The sequence below is a fragment of the Fundulus heteroclitus genome, chromosome 9 (genome assembly GCF_011125445.2).
Source record: "Fundulus heteroclitus isolate FHET01 chromosome 9, MU-UCD_Fhet_4.1, whole genome shotgun sequence".
Taxonomy (NCBI): Eukaryota; Metazoa; Chordata; class Actinopteri; order Cyprinodontiformes; family Fundulidae; genus Fundulus; species Fundulus heteroclitus.
The window spans coordinates 21,649,716-21,671,285 of NC_046369.1; the positions used below are offsets into that span (position 1 = coordinate 21,649,716).

Consider the following 21,570-nt stretch of genomic DNA (forward strand, 5'->3'; position numbering starts at 1 on the left):
TATTGTAATCTTATATTTATTTTGTACTGGCTTGGAACAAACTAATAAAAGAAACTAAAATGATTTATAAATAGCAAATTTCTAGCTCTCTCAGGCAAAGGAAAACTCAAGTTGCCTTTTTTCAGCCAGCTGACTGTCTGAAGTAACAAGAGGTGGGGGTGGAGCAAAATTCGTTACTCTCCCCTTTTATGGAAAGTAGTAATGGTTTAGCAGAAGGTATGTAGCTGTTTTTAAAGCGTAACTTTTTAAAACCTTGGCCTACATTGATACTGGAAGGCTAATCTGCTACATTTAGATATTCTTTAAATAGACCAAATTTTCCACCAGCATTTTTAAGAGATGCATTTTAAAATAGTTAATCAGATCTTTTTCACTAATCCAACCTTAGTTCTGTCTTTCTCGTGACTTCATCAGCAAGGCAAAGGACCAGTTCCCAGTTCTTTAAATGTGCTTTTCGCCGTCTTGAATTAGAGTCAGGGAAGTGGCCAGTTAATAGCTGCCTATTGACACTGGACCATCTGTTTAGATGGACGCTGTCCAGCAAATGCGATGGAGGAGGGGGTTGAGCAGAAAAATGGACTAGGAAAGGGAGGGTATCAAAAAAAGTGAAAGGGATGAGATGGTCGGGGAACTGCAAGGCGAGCTGTTAAGAAATTGCTGCTTTAGCTGATATTTATGTCAACTGGGAAGGTGAAAAATATGCCAGGGCTGACATCGACGTAGGATGGAGCTTGTAACAGTGCTTACACGTTTTGAATTAGCACATTGTCCTGTTTTTGTGCCATTTTCATCTGCTGCAGGATATGTGAAAACATCACTAACAACATTGCTGTGTTGTGGCACTGTTGTACTGTCTTGGCTCCAATTCTGTGTTTCGTTTTTCTTTTTTTCTTTTTTTTCCACGTAGAAAAAGGACTGCTTAGCCACATCTCTGTCTCGTAAAGCTCATGGTCTCTGGGGACAGCTGGTCCGGCACAGCCCTGGGGGGAGCTGTCAGTCGAATCATCCAAAGTAAGGGCTGATTCCTCAGTCAGCTGCCTCTCAAGCTTTCCTCTCTGACCCAGTCCTCACTCCCCTGAGCCCCCTGATTGCTGTCACCATAGTGATTCTCTGTGTACTGCCGCCTGGTCTCTGCACCCCAACTGATCCCCCCCCCACCCCCACTCTCATCCAGTCTCTCACAACGCCCTGTCTCCAACTTTCTGCCCCTTGTCCCCACTTGTTTTGATTTTTGCATGACTTGTTTCTTCATTGATGATAGACTTTAAGTGTGAAAAGTGCCCAGTATGGCGGGGTAAAAGGGTTTCCCTGTACTTGTTGGAATATAAATACTAAGACACAGATTTGGTACCGTTAAACACACAAGGTCTGACGACAGAGTCTTTGACAGGAAATTCTTTCTGATCTTGCTTTTTGTCAAATACGAGGAATGACTCTTTTGGTCATTTTACAATTTAGAAGAAATACTTTTCTCTCTGAAATGAATATATTTGCAGAGCCAAAGCTACAGTTTCCCCGGATGTTTTTTTAAAAATTGATTCTTCACAGGATCGTGATAATGTTGAGCGTCCTCCAGCCACTTTAAACCTTTGATTAAAAGAGACATTTTGTATTGACAATCCTGCAGATCTTATTTTAACCACAGCAAGTGAAGCACATTCAAATATTCCAAATAATCAGTAGTGTAAAATGTGTGAGACTTTTCTCCTGAGACATAGTTAAAATGTAAAGGACCATGGCATCAGATGTGCTTTTTTGATTTTCATGTTATTTTGTTTTTCAGCAATGAAAGCTTTGCTTCTATTTTGTATGTAAAAGCCATGACAAGAAGTAAACATTGCAGCACAATGCATGTGAAAGCAATTGGGTGGTCAATGTAAGCAGGCTGGTTTAACCTCATGAAAAAGAACTGGCCCCTTTTCATGCCATTTTTAGTTCACCACTGCCTACTCAGAAGAGGGTAAGAAGAAAACAAGTGAAAAAAACAAAAAACAAAATAAAATCTGTTTATTGTTTCCTTGTTGTACCTGAGATATATAAATTATCCACACTAGGAAAACAATGCATATCTCCCACTGTACCTCTTTAAAGCAAGCTCAGCTTTTGTTTCCTCCTCTCTTCATGATCCAAATATTATTTTACTGTTGTGCTGTGTGTCACCCTCTGGCTGATGTTATCATTGCCCCTGCCAGCACGCAAAGGCAAAAGGCACTCACAAAAGTCTGGCCTGTGTGCGGCCATCTGCAGACACCCTCTAGCAGACCCTAGTGGACGGGTACATAAGATGAACAGGCTTTGCGGTGAGCAGAGCAGACAAGGAGGTATTTATAACCCCTAAAATTTAGTACAGGTGTGGATCATCTCATTTTTAAACCAAGTCATTTTTGAAGGATTTTATAGTGATGTTAAGTGCATCTTTACACAAATAACTGTGATGCACCGATCAATCAGACAGAGATCAAAATCAACCCATTTCCGATGATTGCCTCTGATGGAAGAGCAGGATTAGCTCCCTTAAGGGCCCATGGGCGTCAAAGCTCAAGGGCTCTTAGGCACTAAAATCCCCCAAAAATAACAGATGTCATTTCTACCAAACAAAATGCAAGCTCATCTGATCAAGTTAAGACCCACTATATTACAACCCAACCCCCCCCCCCCCCCCCCCCCCCTAGAATTATGAAGTTATTATGCTATTTAACCTCCAACTCCAGTAATATGTACAGTCATGGTAAATAACAGGTACATTCCTTTAAATGCATTTTAACACATTTTGCATGCATATATTTTTATCTGTTTAATTTTTCACAAACTTTGCTATTTTGTCTAAATAACAACAATCTGTGCTATGAGATGCCCTTTGAACACTTGAGATTAGGTGTCAATGATTTTTTAACCCATTAGGCATTCTAAGGTTTCGTGCTTACTTTTGTACATTTCAGAGATGCAATTATTATACCTATAGAATAAAAACACAAATATTGCAATAGTTAAAACTCAGCACACAAATGTAGTTTAACAACTGTTATTTCTAGATGTGATTCTGCTTTGAGTGCTTTTTATTTAAGCCCCACAACTCTTCTCATATTTCGGCTCTGCTGGCTCCTGATGTTAGCAAACATTTTTAGCAACTCACTGCAACAGCCTAGGTCTCCATCTTCTGGTAAAATACAAAGTTATTTTGCCAAAAACAAACTTTAAAGGTTGTTCATCTGGGGGAGTTTTTGAAATTGTTATCTTTTTATTATTTTACTATTGTTATTCATTTTCTGTAGCCAGATCTGTGCTGTCTTCTAACTTTTCTTCTGACTTTTTAGTGACATGTGGAGAAACTGGTCCTGGATCAGCCCAACAGAAATGAAGAACCTTTTCATTGGTTTATTGGCTCATAGAAAAACTGATTTTGAATCATATTTAATTGTACACTGTGCCTGTCCATGTTGGACATTGACTAATAAAGATCAAATATTTTGATTGATCATTAGGGGCCACTTCTAAAGCCAGTAAAAACCTAATGCAAAATAAATGTATATAAAAAGCAGACAATAAAAAGCTTTTATTAGGTTCCAAAACATACATTTTCTCAGGTTATATAACACATTTCTTTCGTCCTTGACTAAAGCGCCCCTTGGCATGAGCCTGATATGTCCCTATTATTGACTATAGCTGATTGGTGATAAGCCCATCAAAGGCTGAAAATTTAGAATTCTTGTTTCTTTCATTAAATGCATCAGACATGAAAATTAAATTTTTTTGGTTGATCATGCTGTTCCAGACAAATGCTGATATTCATTTTTCTATGAAGTCTGACCTTTTGATTATGATCAATTCGGATTTCTTTCTCTTTGGGCTATAAATCATAAAAGAGAAAAAGATGTGTTGCAGATTCTTTGAAACTATAGATGTAGAAGCTCATAATTCAATAGAAAGTAAAGGAAGAACCAAATGATCCCTATGCATGGATCAGTGCCTATGTTCATAATCTTTATCTGATTTTCATTAAAGAAAAAATGCATTGTTGCATTTATAGGATAATAATAGAAGGAGTTCTTAATTCTTTTTTTGTATTTATTGAATAGCAATAAAAAAAAGATACCTGCTTGTCACGGCTAATCAAGTGAATACTGTCAGATTCTGATCTCTGGACAGTTGATTGGACTCTATGATGAGTTGTTTATTAATTAAAGACATGCGTGGGTCCATAGAACTCGTCTGTCTCTCTGGGTCTTGGTCCGCCCTTTGCTTCCAAAATAACTCTGCCTGTTAAGCCATTGACTAAACAAAACCCTGAAGTACATTTTGAAAACTCGCTGAAAACTTCTTCAGCAGTTTGAGCTCTAGTAGCTCATCTGGGACCGCGTCTGGCTGTGCACAAATAAGCCTTGACCTAAGGATCCCCACTGATCCTTCTTTGTAACACCTTGCAGACCACTGCAAACTGTGAACTAAACATTTTGTAGCTTTTGGGATGAGTCGATGATGTGCTTTGTTTTGGAGTCATTTTGGTAAATCAAGTTTTCATGAATAACCGTTAGTGAATAATTCACTGTGGTTCGCTGGGGTCCCGAAGCCTTAGGGTTTGTTTTATAACCCTTCCCTTACTGATAGATCTCAATGGCTTTGTTTCTCATCTGGTCTTGAACTTATTTAAACTGGAGCACATTGTTTTGCTCTTTGAGATCTTTTACCATTCTTCATGCTGTCTGGCAAGTTCCTACAGTAAGATAGTAGTCAGGCCTGGGTGTGAGTAGAGGAATCTAATCAAAACCCTGTATTTGATCACAGTTAATTCATGATTTAACAAACGGGGTCTATTGCTTTTTAATATATATAATACTTTAAGTCCCATATGACCTGGATGGTTTGGATAACTTTTTACCTTTAACATATCAAATCCTAATTTCAGATTAGTATTTTTGTATTTACTTAAGTTAACTTTGCGTATTTAAACTTATGTGATATTCTGAACCATCTTGTGTGACAAAAAAAGGAAAATCTAAATAAAATTTATGCTAATAAACAATGTTTATGCAAAATAAACATGTACAGGTTATTGATTAGAAGGAAAAATAATAATGTATGACACATACCATTTTAACAACATTAGGTGGTTTATCTTGCAAAGTGTAAAAACTACATTATCATCACAAATCAGAAAGATCTGAATTCCTTTTTAAGAATTTTGATTTATATCTACACACAGAAAATAACTTTCAACAATAATAATAATAATAATAATAATAATAATAATAATAATAATAATAATAATAATAATAATAATATTGCAGACATGCCAGGCTCTTTTGCGAATAACAACTTCTTTCTCCTTTTTGATTAAAGCTCAGAAACAAAGGAACTTGTAGTGTATCTAATTCATTCTTCTCATGCTCCATAATTCAATTTCAATCTCTCATGAAAATGAATGATTGTACCACCATTGAGCTCTATAATTGGTGCAGCGTTAAAGCAATGACATAGCATTGAGGACAGCTATTCAATTTTCAATTTTAACAAAATATTACACAGCTGCTCTGTATTCTCTTCCTGTCATCTGAGAAATAATCATTCAGACCCATCTACTCCATGGCCTGTTGACGCTTGCCGTCATATATAGATCACACGCACAGAGAAAAATCGTTGCCCTCTCCCTGCTCTTATTCATTTGCTCCTGTTACACACTGCTTATAAGCTGAAAATTAGCAGCAACCTGTATGGCTCTTGCTCCAGGAGCTGCACGCTGGCTCATCTGATGTACTTAATCAGGTTGTAATGGGAAAGGAATAGGGCCAGGCTTGATTGGACCTGATGACATCTCTGCTCCAATTGTCTAGAAAATCTTCAGCTTTAATCAATCTACTGGATAATTCCCAATCTCTGACTGATGCTTGTAATTATTGGCTTATTTTTCTCTAAAAAATACCATTAAAGCGGGGTTTTATTTCAGGTATGGCAGTGATAAAACAGAGTTATGCCCAGCATACAGATTGGATTGCACTGTAATGGAAGCCTTGTCTTGTATATTGCGGTGTGCAGAATGGTAATGTTGCCAGTTTTCACACAGTGCTGAACACTGACATTACAGACAGATTATTCTGTTGATTTTGGGACATAAATCAGAGCTTTATCGCACAGTCGTGCCCGTCCAGGCTCGAAACTTTGAATTACACTTGTGTTTTCAGGTAAACATGCAGCTATATACTGATAACACAGGGGAAAAAAAAAAAAAAAAACGTTGTTGCATTAAATCGATTGTGCAATTCATTACGATGGCAAAAAACAAAACAAAACAAAACAAAACAAAACAAAACAAAACAATCTGGTGAAGTCAACATTCCTGCACAACAGAGCTTCTTGCAGGGCAAAGCAGGCTCAGCCCCCCCCCCCCCCTCCCTCCCTCCTGCTCCGTTGCCGTGGCAACCCACTAGAAGCGTCGGCTGCGCTGATGGAGAGGAAGATGGAGGAAAACACTGACAGAGACGTCGAGGCTGGTGTGTAAATATGAGCTTTGCAACGCTTTATCTTTACTTCTGTGCAGGCAGAAAGAAACGCCACGTTGCCCCGCTGCCTGGCGAATAACAAGCGGGGGCTTTTGGCCCTCGGTGCGTCTTTGAACGCGTGCTGTCGCTCGTTATGCTAATCACCAAGCTAGCAGGTGAAAGGATGTAAACACGGACTCGTATGTCTAGCGTGTTCGAGCTAGCTTGGCCCACAGTCACTCGTCGCACCACAGAATACGGTCCAACAGTTTAGTTACGCCACGATGGGACAGCAGCACAGGTGCAACGAGACGCCGCTAACTAGCTGGATCACCGCGTTCAGCTAATGATGCAAAACGGTTGTTCGTGCTTCTAAATTAAAGCCACACTAAACAAATAGTTCCGTACTGAACAAAAACAGTCGGACACAGCTTATCCTTTTTTTCCTTCCCTCCCTTGTACGGTCTTTGCAACCTCTTTCTCTTGTGTCATCGATAGACTACACCTGGCAACACGTGTGTTTATTTTGATCCCTCTGTCAGGAGTAAACAGTGGCACGCATGGTTATAGCTCGCAAAGAGGCAGTCTAATTATTGCTCTTATTTTGTTATCTCGGATAGCTATAACTCAGGGAGTAATATAGCTAATGGTAATAAATATATTAATTTTTTTTGCATTTGGCATTACAAAACTGCAGGGTCAAATGTCTCCCGGTATTGACAAGTACATCTGCTTTACTGTATTGAAATGTTTGCTAATTTTATTGAGAAACATTCCGTCTCTTATAATTGCTGAAGAAAATCAGATGTTTGTGATAACACAAATCTCCAAATATACGTGGAGTGTGCTGATGACTAGGCTGGTGGAAAAATATTTTTAAGTGTGTCCAAACTTTCTGTACTTTAAAAGCACAGTTCACCAGGGTGATGCATTAGAAAACACCAAAATTTAAATTACAGTGTATTTGCTGTTTGGCAACAATATAGATTAAACAGAGCAATATTATATGTTCTGTTCTTTTCATATTAATTATTGCTTTTTCAGAAGATAAATAGTACCATGCATCAATCTACACATTCATTTGTTGGCATAGTAAAATATTTTAAATCAAGAAAGTTTAATATTTTCTGTTTGTCCTAATTATTGGATATAATTAACAACAAGATCTAAGTTCAATACTTCAATTTAAACTTTGCAGTGGTTATTATACCATTAAAAATATGCTAACTGTAAAAGTATTTACATTTGTCAGGGGATATGCAAGTGCTTCTACCTGCTTCAAGGCCATTACTCTTAGCCTTCCACCTACTCCACTAAAAAGAATTGGGACACCCTACCTTTTTAGAAAAGCAGAGGCTAAGTTTTTGGGGCAAGGGGCAAGGGATGAAATGGGATTTACCCTCAGTGAGCAATACTCAATTACCAATTACATTTTAGTTTGAAAAGAAAAGCCAGAAGTTGTTTGCAAACCTGGCGTCCCCTGTTGCTGATCCCTTTATAGTCAAACATTGCGGCATCTGAAGTGGCCTGGGTGCACATGCTAAAACTGAGTAAAGCTCTGTTTCTGCTTCATTCATTTTACCTTTGGTCATTTTGTCCTAATACAGACTAGAGTTGCACAATATATTGAATCTTAATCATCATCATCACAATATCACGTTTGCAAAGTACTGCTTTTGATGGAATATTTTCATAGCGATGATATGTCATGCCCTTTGCTTTACAACTATTATGAAATCTTATAAGCTATACAAAAGTTCAGGGAGATTTTGGGGAAATTGGGAAGATGGACTAGAAAGTAATGAAACCATTGCAATTGAAACCATTGTCACAAGATTCCACTGCAGAATCACAGTTGCATCTTTTCCTAATATTCTGCTGCTCTAATACAGATTTTGCTAGACCATAGGCTCTCACAAGAAAGCACCATATCCCTAGCATTCAATCAGAATCAGACTTAAGCTTTGGATTTTTTTTTCCCTCCTTTGCCATCCTCGTCACTGTGTGTGGTGGTAATATAAACTTATTTCCTTATCCAAGCTTGTCTTTCACAGTTCAGGATGTTTTGTACTTTTACATTATTGCTCCGAGTCTAGATCGGGCAAGTGAAGACAGTAAGTTATTTTGTTATAAGTATTTCCTGGCTTATGAAGATCCGCACACACCTGCCTTTTTTTAATTACTTTACCAGATTGAAGAGTGGCCTCAGAAACTCAATAAATCGTTGTTATCAATTAAATTCCTCTAACCTGGCCAGACAGATTGATAACATGTATCACTCTAGTTCTGCACATTATAATTCTGGGACTGCTCCATTTGAATCCGTTTGGGGAGAGGAGGGAATTTCAGCAGAACTCTCTTAGCTGATTGGGTGAAGCGACACCTAGTGCCCGCCTACCAAAGGTTGATTTTAGCCAATCACGGTATCAAATTAAAACATAAGTAGCAGGTCTTATATGAAACCGCAAGAAGGTAAGTGAGTCAAGGCACCTCTTGCTGTTCTACTATGAAAAATGAAATCGTGTTTTCTTACAAAACAGATGTGATAGCAGCAGCTACGCGTGCATCCTCCTGTGCCGCCATGTTTGTTTTGGTTGGGCTGTGGGCTCAGCAGCTCTTGCTTTCATCACACCAGTATGTTCCGTCTTAAACATCAATACTGCAATGTGATTGGCCCGAACCACAAAGGGTTGAAGCCGCAGCAGTACAAGATAGATTCTTGTGTGTTTGTGAGCACACAAATACCGCAATAATTCATCTTGCAGGCAAGGTTACAATTATAAGACACCCTGCAACCAATCAGAATTGAGTATTCAACCAGACCATGGTATAAAAAGATTAATTCATATATGAACATTACAGTTTTGTTTAAAAAGAAATAAACTTTGCTGCACAATTGAAAACTTTTGAGTGAAGTTAGGCACATGTAAATTAATAAACTATGCTTGTTCTTCAGGAAGTGAAACTGGAGGGGAAGATGCCTTAGTAGGGAATGTCAACAAGCTGACAGTAAGCCCACCAGGATACACCGGAGCTCTACGAAAAGGACATCTGATTTTTGATGCTTGCTTTGAGAGCGGTGAGTAACAACACAGAAAAACACAATGTCTGAAAAAGTTTGACATGTCTTCCTACTAGATTGATTTCTATGGGTCATGGGTTTACAGAGAAGGTAAGGTGTTTGACACCGTTATGTTTAACATTATACTATACTTTTGCAGTTTGTGTGGTAAAAAATACTGCAAAATAATGAATACCATATGCAGTTAAAGTCAGATATTTACATACACATATGTAAATAAATACATATTGGCCTTCTTTGTTATATAGACACATAGGGAATGTCTAGCCATACCATTCAGGAAGTAGAGATTCAGGAAGTTTGCCAGAGAAAAATATTCTGTTGAAAAATGTGCAAATCAATACCACAACAGAAGGAAAATACTTTGTGAAGATGCTGGCTGAACTAATGCCTTTAACTACAGGGAGATACGTTGGCTGAAAGGCTATGCAACCAGGAAGAAGCCATTAGTCCTGCAGCAATATACTGTGAAAAAGCAGGTTACAGATTGCAAATACACAAAGGGACATAGATACATATTTTTGGAAACAGTTGCTATGGTCTGTTGAAACAAAAATGAAGTGTTTGGCACATTTCGAGACAAAAAATAGGGGAAGTTTGCAAGCGTAAAAAAAACATTATACCAACTGTAAAGTATGGGGGTGGCAGCATCATGTGTGGATGTTTTGGTGCAGGAGAAACTGGTGCACATCAAAAGATGAATTGCATCAAGTGGAAAGGCATTTGTGGAGGTAATGAAACAACAGCTAAAGACATTAGCCAGAAAGTTAAAGCTTGGGCCGGAGTAGGTCATCTAAATAGACGACCTTAACTATATCACCAAAATAATGTTACAAAGTGGGTTTAATGGAGCAATAAGCGATATTTCACTAGTAGGTGGTGCTTGAGCCCTGTCTGTACACCAAAACAATATACAAGCCGTGCAACTCTACCTTCACTTCATAGTCCATCTGAAATATTACCTTTAGTTCTTCACATACCTATTTTTTAGTTCTTTCTATGTAAAATAAGGACATTTTGCTTACTACTCCTTTAAGGATAACAAAGTGAATATTTTTGTCTCACAATGGATTTTGTTGGCCGTCAGTCCATTTCCCTGTTTATCAAAACTGTTGATGCCTTGTTTCAAATATTTTTCCTTTTATAATATAAAAAATTATGTCATGTACAAATTTGTATTTTCCCTAGTAATGTTATTGAGAGTGAAATTTTGGTATGTTAACAGGGTAAATTAAACTTGTGTCCTGGCCACAGGAAAGTCTTGGTGGTTATCGATATAATAGTTTTGTACTTGGTTTTTGTTACTGTCGTATAACCATTAGGCAGTTCTATAGGATTTATTAGTATTGACTTACCTGCTGTGCAATAATTATTAAGTAACATGTCAAATATTGTTATAGCAATAGTTGACCAGTTACTGCTCTTTATTGATCCCAAATCTCTATTGAACTAAAGTTTATGTGCCAGCTGTGTAGCTTTTTCCCCACCACTGACAAGCAGTGGTGGGCACAGTCGCTTTGATTTGAGTTAACCTTTTCTTCATTGCATTATTGTTCACAATAAGTTTAGAAATTGTTTGCGGATTGGTTAGCATCCACTTCATTGGGTTACAATACCTGTAACAACATTCATGATATTCATCTGCCGTTTACGTCACTGTCCTGGCTTTCACTACACAATACATATCCACACAAATATAATTGACAGCTGTGCTGCTTTCTTCTTACTTTTCTTCTACTTTTTATTATATGGTCTTAATATTGTCAGCTCCCGTTGCTCAATAGAGATGCTGGTATCTGTGTTTTTTTTTCTTTCTGTAAACGGTGCGCTACTTTGTGACTCTTAACCCTTAAAATTAGTAGCGTAACCGAGCTTTCCGGATTAGTTACCGACACAGCATGAGGTGGAAGGAGACTGGATTCGGAGCTGGGCTTTTGGATCGGTGCATGACTCAGCAGGACTCTTTTATTCTACCAATACTTCCATACAAAACACCAACTGGCTTGCTGCCTAACTATGACAAACCTAGAGGGACATTTAACCAGCATGTTCAATTCAGTTCAGTTTTATTTATATAGCACCAATTCACAATACGTCATCTCAAGGCACTTTACAAAGTCAAATTCAATCAAATCCTACAGACAGATTGTTCAAAAAGTTACCCATCTAACTTGACCCAGAAGATTGCATCTAGTCTTGAACTGATTGTGCTATATTTTTTACTCTTCTCGCGGTGCACCACAAACTAAAAAAATTCCCCGCATTTGACTGGGTCAGATTTGGGAAAGTCAAAAAAAATATTCCACATGCTGTTTTTTTTTTTTTACATAAAGATATAAAGCTGCAGTCCCTGTTAATGAGAGCTGAATCCGTTGTCGATCAAAATATGCAGCAGCGGCCCACCTCGTGAGCAATAAAACGTATTTATTTGTGATAAACTTAGAACAGTTGGGGGACTTATCCCCAGCAGTTAACGAGCGGGAGGCGGGGACGCGGGCTAAACCCTGGACAGGTCACTGGACACAGGGATAAAGTTTTTTACAGTTTTATCAAACTGCTCAGCGCTGTTCCAGCTCTTCCTCTGCTGCTCTGTTAACGCTAATTGTAGCAGGAACTAAGGAATGCCCACAAGATGTAAAAGAAGCCAAAACAGCTCAGCAGAAGGCAGGGTTTAAGTGAGCTCTGAACGTACAGTACTGTGAATGCATCATACGCATCCCATTGATTATTTTCTTATTTTGTGTGAGGAATGCAATGTGTTTTGCGTGTGAAGTCAGGGAAAGGCGTGTGCCTCGCGGTCATTGTGTGAGAGTTAAGAGCCCTGTCCTTGGATGTGGCAGACGGAAATGCTGCTGTTGAAAAAGTGGGCGGGGCTGAATAAGGTTAATAGAAGGCTTGTCTGAAGACATGTGACACAGACTAGCAGCCATTGATTATTGATTGGTGGCTAGCGTTAGCTTCCTCAAATATCCTTATTTATCATCTGTTTAACGGTAGTGAAGCTAATATTTTTGTTTGCAGAATATGAGTTTGTGAAGCTAACTTTTTGGTTAGCTGTGCCCAGCACTGCTGACAACTTCTGTTAGCCAAACATTTATCCAGACAAACTTTCATGCGCATGAATGCAGGGTAAGTCAGAGAAAGTCTTTGTGCAGATAAATCTCCGTGTGCATATTCGGTCGACAGTACAAGCTTCATCTGAACCGAGATGTGCTTTACCTCTTTTTATGTTAAGGCTTGTGATGACTATTGACCTTGGTGTCTTTACCAATGAAAACATTGACAAAAATAGTAATTATTCTGATAGCACAATCATATTTCCCAGTGTTGTCACTTTTGGTACATAATGTTATCTACATAAAGCCTAAAACTAATCAAGTAAAGGCATCAGAAGGATAAGAAAATGCTAGTAATCAGTTTTGCACAGACAAGAACCTTGTGAAGGTCAGTGGAAATATATAGCACCACTGCATGAATATCCAAGTATGTTACATTCAGGGTATCAGTGTGGTTGTTGGCCTTTTATAAATTTGCCTTTTCCCCTGGTGACATGGCCAGAGGAGCAGGAACATTGATTAATAGGGACATAGCTCCCACCCGGAGATCAGCTAACATACGACTATGCCTCGCTCTGGTTGTATCTCCTGAATGATTTATGGAAATGATATTAATCTCTTTCCAATAAATACAATACCAAAGTTAGGATGAGGTGTAAATTGATATTTTTGAGCAAATGTCAAATTAATACCCTGCAACTGCTTGCTTTAATCATTGCTGGTTTTGTCCATGTTACATCTGTGATGTTCTGTGTTTTTCTGTCTCCCACAACCCACGTTTATCTCAGCTGTGAAAGTAAAAAGTTCTGAAGTTACTTGAGTGATCTCCCTCTGTATTTAAAACATTTTTGCATGCATTTCCCACATGATACAATAATGGTGTTTGTCCTACAAGCAGTCATGCTTTAGAATCATTTATCCATCCATCCATTTTCTAACATGTCTATCCCTCATGGGGTCACGAGGGGTGCTGGTGTCTATCTCTAGCTGTCAATGGACGAGAGGCGGGGTACACCCTGAACAGGTCACCAGTCTATCACAGTTACAATCATTTACTCATGTAATAAAAATATGTTCCCCGTTTACATGAGATTCAATTGAATACAAATGTAAAAAGTAAAAAACGAAGCCTTTGATAAAAACTTTATAGCTGTGTCAGTGGGAATATTAGCTGCTAAAGTGCAAAGAAAAAAAGGTCTGTTGTGTCATTGTGATGTTGTTACAGTTGTTTTATAGGTCAAGTATATTAATCAATACAAGATGTGCAGATTCAGGATACTCTTTGCCCCTTCGCCATTTCATACCTTTGCAGTTTTGGTTGTTTTGTTCTCGGCGTCTTTAATACTGTCACCAACAAGGCATCTTTTAACGACTATATATTATATTATACCCCCTTTGATAACTGATGATTGGGTTTTTGGTATTTTCTATGTTCTACTTATTGTTCACAGTAAGACAAAGTTTGTATGAATTAAATGAACAATATCTATCAGGTTGAAGTGACTTGGAGTTAAACTGGTTTTAACAAGGGTTGCAATCTTTCATATTTAATGTCAGATGGCTTAAACAGAAATAAGAGCCAAAAAATGTAATGAAGCACAATACAGTGTTTTAAAATTATGAATTATAAATTAATTTATATATATATATATATATATATATATATATATATATATATATATATATATATATATATATATATATATATATATGACCATATATATATATATATATATATGACCATATATATATATATATATATATATATATATATATATATATATATGACCATATATATATATATATATATATATATATATATATATATATATATATATATATATATATATATATATATATATATATATATATATAACTGTTCCTCGTTAGGGGTGTTAAACATTTTGGGTATCCCTCCACAACCTTCTTACAATAGTTTATTAGAATTAAGACCCCTTCCTGTAGACAGAACTGGTATAACTAAGTCAAACTATTCAGCTTTTCCCACAATAAGTCAAAGATGGGCAACAGAGTTTAGTATAGCAGAAGTCTAGGGCAACAGGTCCTCTACATAACAGATAATGCACAGTGATCTTGGTTTCCAGCTTTTGGAAATGAAATGTTAAACATTACATCTATTTTTAGACTTGCTTTTTATGGCAGCTGATAGAGTTGTTTTTGTTAACATTGTTATTCAAATATTTGCTGAATAAATTAGAAAAGGATTTTCCCCTATAGGACAATTAGAAACGAGAAGATTCCACTAATCGTTTAATATTAAGTTCCAGCCTGATGTTTGTCATTATGGCATAGATATTCATAAAAGTGCAAATATTTTAGCATAATTATTTATTTTGAAAAGTCTATTTACATTCTTATCTTATCTATTCACATTTGTTTCGTTGCACACTCAAACTTAGCCGAGGCTTAAAAGTCGATCTTTTATGTGCACATTTTCAGTGTTGCTGAGGAAAAAGGCATCCAAAGCTAGAATTAAGCCCTCATTGATTCATCATACCACTCTCTGTCGACAATGACTTACTTGGTGAAAGAATGTCCCGAGGGGTGCCAAATGTTTAATGGGGTCCACTGATGGGCACGGCTCATAGATTCATCCCTCCTTACAGTAAATTCCCGACACAATCCAGGTTATACAGCACTACAGACTTGCTCAATTTCTTTTTATGGCACTCAGGACTTTATTGTAGGTCCTTTGAGTGTTGAGAGAATCTTGTTTGTTTTTCAATTAATAAGTATAGAAACAAGAATGTCTTGTACTAAACTTCATGAACAGATTTGTGTAAAATGCAGATCTTTCATGTTTTTTTTCTGCTTAGTAAAAACTGCAACGTTAACTGAAATTTGGAAACATAAATACCCTTTTCTACATTTGCTTCAGCACTGACAGGTTTTCAACACGAATGAAATTATTCAAACTTATTAAGAAAATGTTTTCAGAGCTTATGCAAATCAGTATACATATTTGTATTAACACAATTTACAACATTTTGGACATGACTTTGAAGTTTATAATGTAAACTGTTTATGCTAGGTCATTTATGTATTTTTATTAATTCAATTCCACTCAGTTTATTTATATAGCATTAATTCACAACACTCGTCTTGAGGTAGTTCAAGCCAATCAAGCAGATCAAATTCAGTTTTACATGTAGCAGTATTATTATTATTATTATTATTATTATTATTATCATTATTATCATTATTATCATTATTATTATCTGTTTGGTTATTTATAAATGATATTTTATCTTCTCTGACATGCTTGAAAGAAATCCCAAACAAACAGACCTGCCTGGTTAAATCACAGCACTACTGACAGATTTTGTTATTTTGTAAAGGTGAGAATCAGCCTACTCTTATAAACTAGGACAGATGTCATAAACTGCCACTGTGGCTGAAATCAACCTGCTTTTATTCATGTGCATGCTCATGATATTGGTTATCGTGTGTGTGTGTTTTCAGAAGTTATACTTATCCTTGCATGGTTATATTTTTCCTGTGCGTACACAGGATTTAATCTACGGTATGTGGCCTTGTCTTTTTGCTTCGCTTGCCTTAATCCTCTGAAAAATGAATTAACGGAGCTATAGCTTTATAGAGGAAATACTCATTCAGAAACAGTAGTATAGAAAAATATTTTCTTTCTGTAGTACAGATGGGAAGAAAACATGGAGCATTGATGGCTGCGATGCGTGGCACTTGGTGTATGAAAAACAGCCAAGGTTGTCAGGAGATATTTATGTTCTCCAGAGTGCCCTAGGATTTAGGATAGTCAAGTTCCTATTGATTAAAACAAGAGAGAAAGGTTTTTACAATCAAGCTGATACTTGGAATGAGTGACTTGGAGAGTCCTGAACATGCTGCAGCATATTCATCTCTCTGCAAAACCTTAGTTCTCTTTCTCTAAAGAAACAATCCTGGAGGAGAAGCACCTCAAAACAAAAAATGCATAGTTTTCTTAATATCTTTGTCTGTTTTGTAAATAAATATCATACATCATATCATCAGTATAATTGTTTTGCCACCACTCCACATGCAGATACAAACCCTACTGTGTATTGTGAAATACAAGGTCCTACAATCTTTTGCTTTATAGTTTTGTATTGCTCACCAGTCTCCGAATGGCCTGTCTTTATGGGCCTTTCAAAAGAGGTGCCACTTGTCTGAGTGGGAGGGATCACTCCTGAAGTCTGATGTATTGAGAGGCTCTCCCAGTCTCTCCCTCTCTCTCTCTTACATGTCCTTGGCAGCAGAGAAGTTTCACCACTCAAATCACTAAATGGCCTCTCCAGTTTTCCCTTTTAGCAGTTTTCTCTTCTCTCTCATTCTTTTCCGTCAGTAGCAAAGTATGGAGATAAATTGGAGCTGTCTTGGGACTGTTGGAAAGACCATTGCTTCTGATTTATGCTATTTACGGGCCATTTGTATCCATAAGAGATTACTCTTTATTATTATTGTGTGTGTTTTTTTTTACCCTTCTTATATCACATCTTTGACTTTCTCTAGACATTATTGTTAGTTTTATTTTTCCATGCCCTTCTTATGTGATGCCAGTTTCAGATATGTTATATACAATTGACCCTTAGGTTAAGCTTTTGACAGAGCTCTGTAAAGTAGAAAACATAAACAATCAAAAACTCATGGTGTTTAAAAACATTTATTATTAATACTTTTAAATAGCAATAAAATGGATGACTAGGCTATTTTATGCTGTGAAGAAATGTGACTTTTTTCTTTCTTTTATAAGAAACGTGATACGAATTCATTAAATGAAAATTATATCATATAATCAACATTTTACCTTTTAATTTAAAATAAATCTTAATTGTTGCACAAAAGGCACAATGCTGATGCATGCACCTACAGCACCCTCCATAATTATTGGCACCCCTAGTAAAAATGTAACTCCATCTTTTCTCCTGTTGTAGTTTTAAAATGAAAGTGTCTGAAAGTTTTTTTTGAAGGATATTCAGTGGGGGTAAATTAAATCCCACACTAAGAAATATTTATTTTCAACACAATCGCGAGTGCCGCAGATTATATTAAATAAATATGCCTAAATCATTGATAATGTGTGCTTTCCCTTCTGAAGTTGCTCAGGTTGCCTAGGAACTTTTCTGTAGTAATCCACCACTTCCTGTATATGTAAGACATAAATATGGCGATTTACTCAGGGCCACATTAAAAAAGCCTTTCAGGGGTACAGAACAGCTAAGTTAATTTATTTAAATACATTCTTTAAATTATTTGAGTTATTTTTTTCCTTTTCTTTATTTTAAGTTTTCCATAATTGAAAAAATTGAATGTTTTTCTAAGTATATAGTTTTCTATCACAAAAGTAAGCTTACTTGAATTCAGAAGAAAAATAATTTTTAGAGGACATTTAGGAGCTTAGATCTGAAGCAACCCAGTGACATGGCTTGTTAAAGGTATAGTGGAGGAACTTTTTCATTGTTGAGTTCTGGGGGGGATCACCTTATCTATTAGTTGTCCCACATGCCAATCATTGTGACGCGCTGACATAACAGCTGTGTGTGTGCACGTTCCTTGCTAGTTTCTGCTTGCGCACTTCTAGTGTTTATGTATCCAGTTAGGTTCGGTGTTAGCCTTTTATTGTAGCTCCGCTGCTCTAACCATATACTTTGAAATTGGCTGAGAGTCACAAGAAGCAACCTGCTCTACATGTTTATGAGAAGAAAAGGAAGGCCCAAGAAGAAAGAAATATGGCCAGAGTGAATTTGGGAGATTTTTTTCACACCATTCTCCTGAGGAGTGGAAGAGCAGGTAAGATGGTCTTGCGCATGTGCTGTTATCCTGAAATGGACAACTCACCTACATTTCTGGAAAAATCACCCACTCTACCTTTAAGAAACAGTTCAGCACTTTTATTTTTGGCTGGTGCAACGGGAGAAAAAAGCTGCTAGTGCAAGTTATCAATTAATGCAAGTTATCAATTAATCAGTTAATTTAAAGTTAATTGATCTTTTCAATTGACTAACAATTAATTAATAAGTGGCCATTTTCTTACAAAACTCTCTTGTATAAAGAGGGTATTTCCGTAAGATGAAGGGCTATTTTTTCTTTTTTTCTTTACAACAGACTGAATTCAAAACGAGACACAACAACATATTTTAAATTTTTTTTTTGTGCCGCCTGTATTAAATACTGACTGAACAAACAACACATTGTGGTTTTCTCAAACATTATTAAACTTAGACATATTTATAAAATAGGAACCTTTTAGGATACTGACAAATAAGATGAATGGAGTAAAATATGTGAAACACATATAATCTTGACGAAAGGCATCATCACCCGTGCTTTTTGCATCATGTCTTTTTCTATCATGTTACAATCTTTTGTGTAATGCTAATGCATCCAGCCATGCAGCTCAGCTGAATGGGAGCAATTTAGGTTGTAGGAGCTGGTTGAGTGTTTATATGTAAAAACAGAACCGCATAAAGGCAGCCACCACACGACGGTGGTGGGTAGGGGAGCACAGATGTAGTATGCATTGACGCTTCACTCCGCAATGTTTGCACAATGTGTAAACAAATACCCGTTTTCATGCCTAAATACTTTTTTCATACATGGTATTATGTATTATTGTTCATTATTTATTGTTCTTTTTTCACTCTCTATCTCACACATATCTAATCCTGGGCTTTCTATACACACACCAACAGCAATAATTTCTCCATATTTTTTGCATGCTGTTTATATCCACAGTTTTTTTTTTTTCAAGTCTGGAAAAGTGTTTAAAATTTCCAGGTGATTACACTTTGCATGCAACTGAGGCAGGAGCTTAATATCCTTGAAACAGAACTGTTTTGCACAGCCTCTTGCATGTGCTGATATTGTAACTCCAGGGTAATATGATTCAGCCATAGTTTGTCAACTACAGAGACGACAAATTAATAAGCATTAAAGTATTGTTTATGGGTGATGTTTCTGCAATATTATCATCATGTAAAAACATGTAAAAACTCATCTTCAGAATCTCAGCCCAAAATGGTCATCTGCACTGCGTAAAATCTACTTACTGCATAAACTGCATAAAATATGGGCAAAATTGCTCCCTCTGCCTTTACTCTCGTCATTTCCTACGTCAGACTAGAGTAGAAAAGACCCAGCCAATATGGCGGTGACACAGGATGCGCTTCAGCACTTAATGATGCGTCTAGTATGTTGTTCGCTTGTAATAAGCGGACTTGGCAACACTAGCTCTGTGCTGTGTGTATGCAAAAAACAAAACAAAACTACAGTAACACCATAGAGCGAATAAACCCTGCACACAATCTGATAATGAGAGTGCCACACTGAAACCTACTCTAGTGGATGGGCAATTACACTTTATTCTAGTAAGGCAGAAAAAAAAATAAAGAAAAAAAAGAAATAGAAAAAAAAAAGCATGTTCCACGGGGTCAGATGCACCCCTCCAGGCAATGCCACTCGCACCCCCCACTATTTGAGAAGTACTGGCTTAGGTACTTGGTGTAAAGTTGTGTGTGTAATTCAGGTTGGATAGCCAGAGCATTTCATGTCGTGATTGAATAAATATAAAAAAGGGAACTTTGAGTTATATATTTCTAAAAAAGATGTTCAAGGTCTTGAAAAAGTTTACATCTTTTAAATATCACATATATTTGGCAAATATTAATATTACTGAGTACAGACATATCAATATTTTTATCAAAAGTTGCTTATTTTTAATATTATTTTTTGCTTGAGATGCTGATATATTTTATTTTGGGTTTACTCAGGTTATTAGCTTTTTCTTGTAAGGGCAACTTAATTGTTTATCTTGCAGTACAGGTGTGTACTGCATGTTCAGTAAGGAGGATGGTAGGGGAGATAAAAAAAAATTCTCCATCATACAATGGACAGACAATGATAGTCCATCCAATTTGAAAATTTTGGAGTAGACCCTGCCTGCATGGCACCAGAAATATTACCAGCCAAAGATTGCATCGAAGGAGTCCTTTGCCATTGCTATGTTGCACACAGTGAAACTGCTATGATGACGGCAATGGTGAGCTTTCATCTTAAATTCAGCTGGCAAGATTTCCATTATTGCTACAATATACACAACTGCTCATCTAAGTATAAATGAGCGCTTGAAGTATAGGACATAACCTATTTATGAATTAGCTCTTTAACTTTTGCACTAACAAAAGGTTGTTTTAGGGTGTCTTTACTAGAGGTGTAAAAATGCAAGTTATGCTAAGTTGTTTTTAGACCAAATGTCTGCTTGAAATGATTTGGCGAAATTGGTGAATGCAGCAATTTTATATTGTATATTTTTTGTGTTCATGGTTTTATTTGAACATAGGTTAGAAATACAGAAGGGCAATCAGCCACTGATTGTGCAACTTCTCCTTCCTATAAAGATGATTTCATCATAGCATCATAGCTACACTTCAACTATAAGAGACAAAATGACAATAAAAAAATCCAGGAAATCACATTGTAGGATTTTTAAAGAATCTATTTGTAAATTATGGTGGAAAATAAATATTTGGTCAATAACAAAAGTTCAACTCAATACTTTGTAGCATAACCTTTGTTAGCAATAACAGAGGTCAAACGTTTCCTGTAAGTCTTCACCAGGTTTGTACTCACTGTAGCAGGTATTTTGGTCCATTCCTCCATGCAGATCTCCTCTAGAGCAATGATGTTTTGGGGCTGGGCAACACGGACTTTCGACTCCCTTCAAAAATGTTCTATCTGGACACTGGCTAGGCCACTCCAGGACCTTAAAATGCTTTTTACGTGCACAAAATTTCACAATCGTATTAAAATGTATTTGGATTAAATAATTGGATTGAACCGTTTATATGGCACACAATCAATTAATCGATCATAATGTGTGTGTATATGCACCTGGGTTTATTGAGAAAGAACCACTCCGACATGCATAGTTATCAAATTCCCCTAA

General features: G+C 36.8%; 1 protein-coding gene and 1 long non-coding RNA gene across 3 annotated transcripts in view; one reads left to right on the top strand and one right to left on the bottom strand.

Moving 5' to 3' along the window:
• LOC118564165 overlaps positions 1-21,570 on the bottom strand; it is an 89,160-nt gene that overhangs the window by 15,732 nt on the left and 51,858 nt on the right. The window lies entirely within an intron of this gene.
• The window catches only part of agbl4 (ATP/GTP binding protein-like 4), a 464,476-nt gene continuing 449,305 nt past the window's right edge, over positions 6,400-21,570 (top strand). Inside the window, exons 1-2 of one of the 2 annotated variants that reach the window (XM_036141240.1) lie at positions 6,400-6,485; positions 9,430-9,552. In XM_036141240.1, coding sequence (XP_035997133.1) covers positions 9,535-9,552 — 18 coding nt within the window. In that variant the 5' untranslated portion in view covers positions 6,400-6,485; positions 9,430-9,534. The remainder of the gene's footprint in view (positions 6,486-9,429; positions 9,553-21,570) is intronic. The other variant, XM_036141239.1, reaches the window with a different exon arrangement.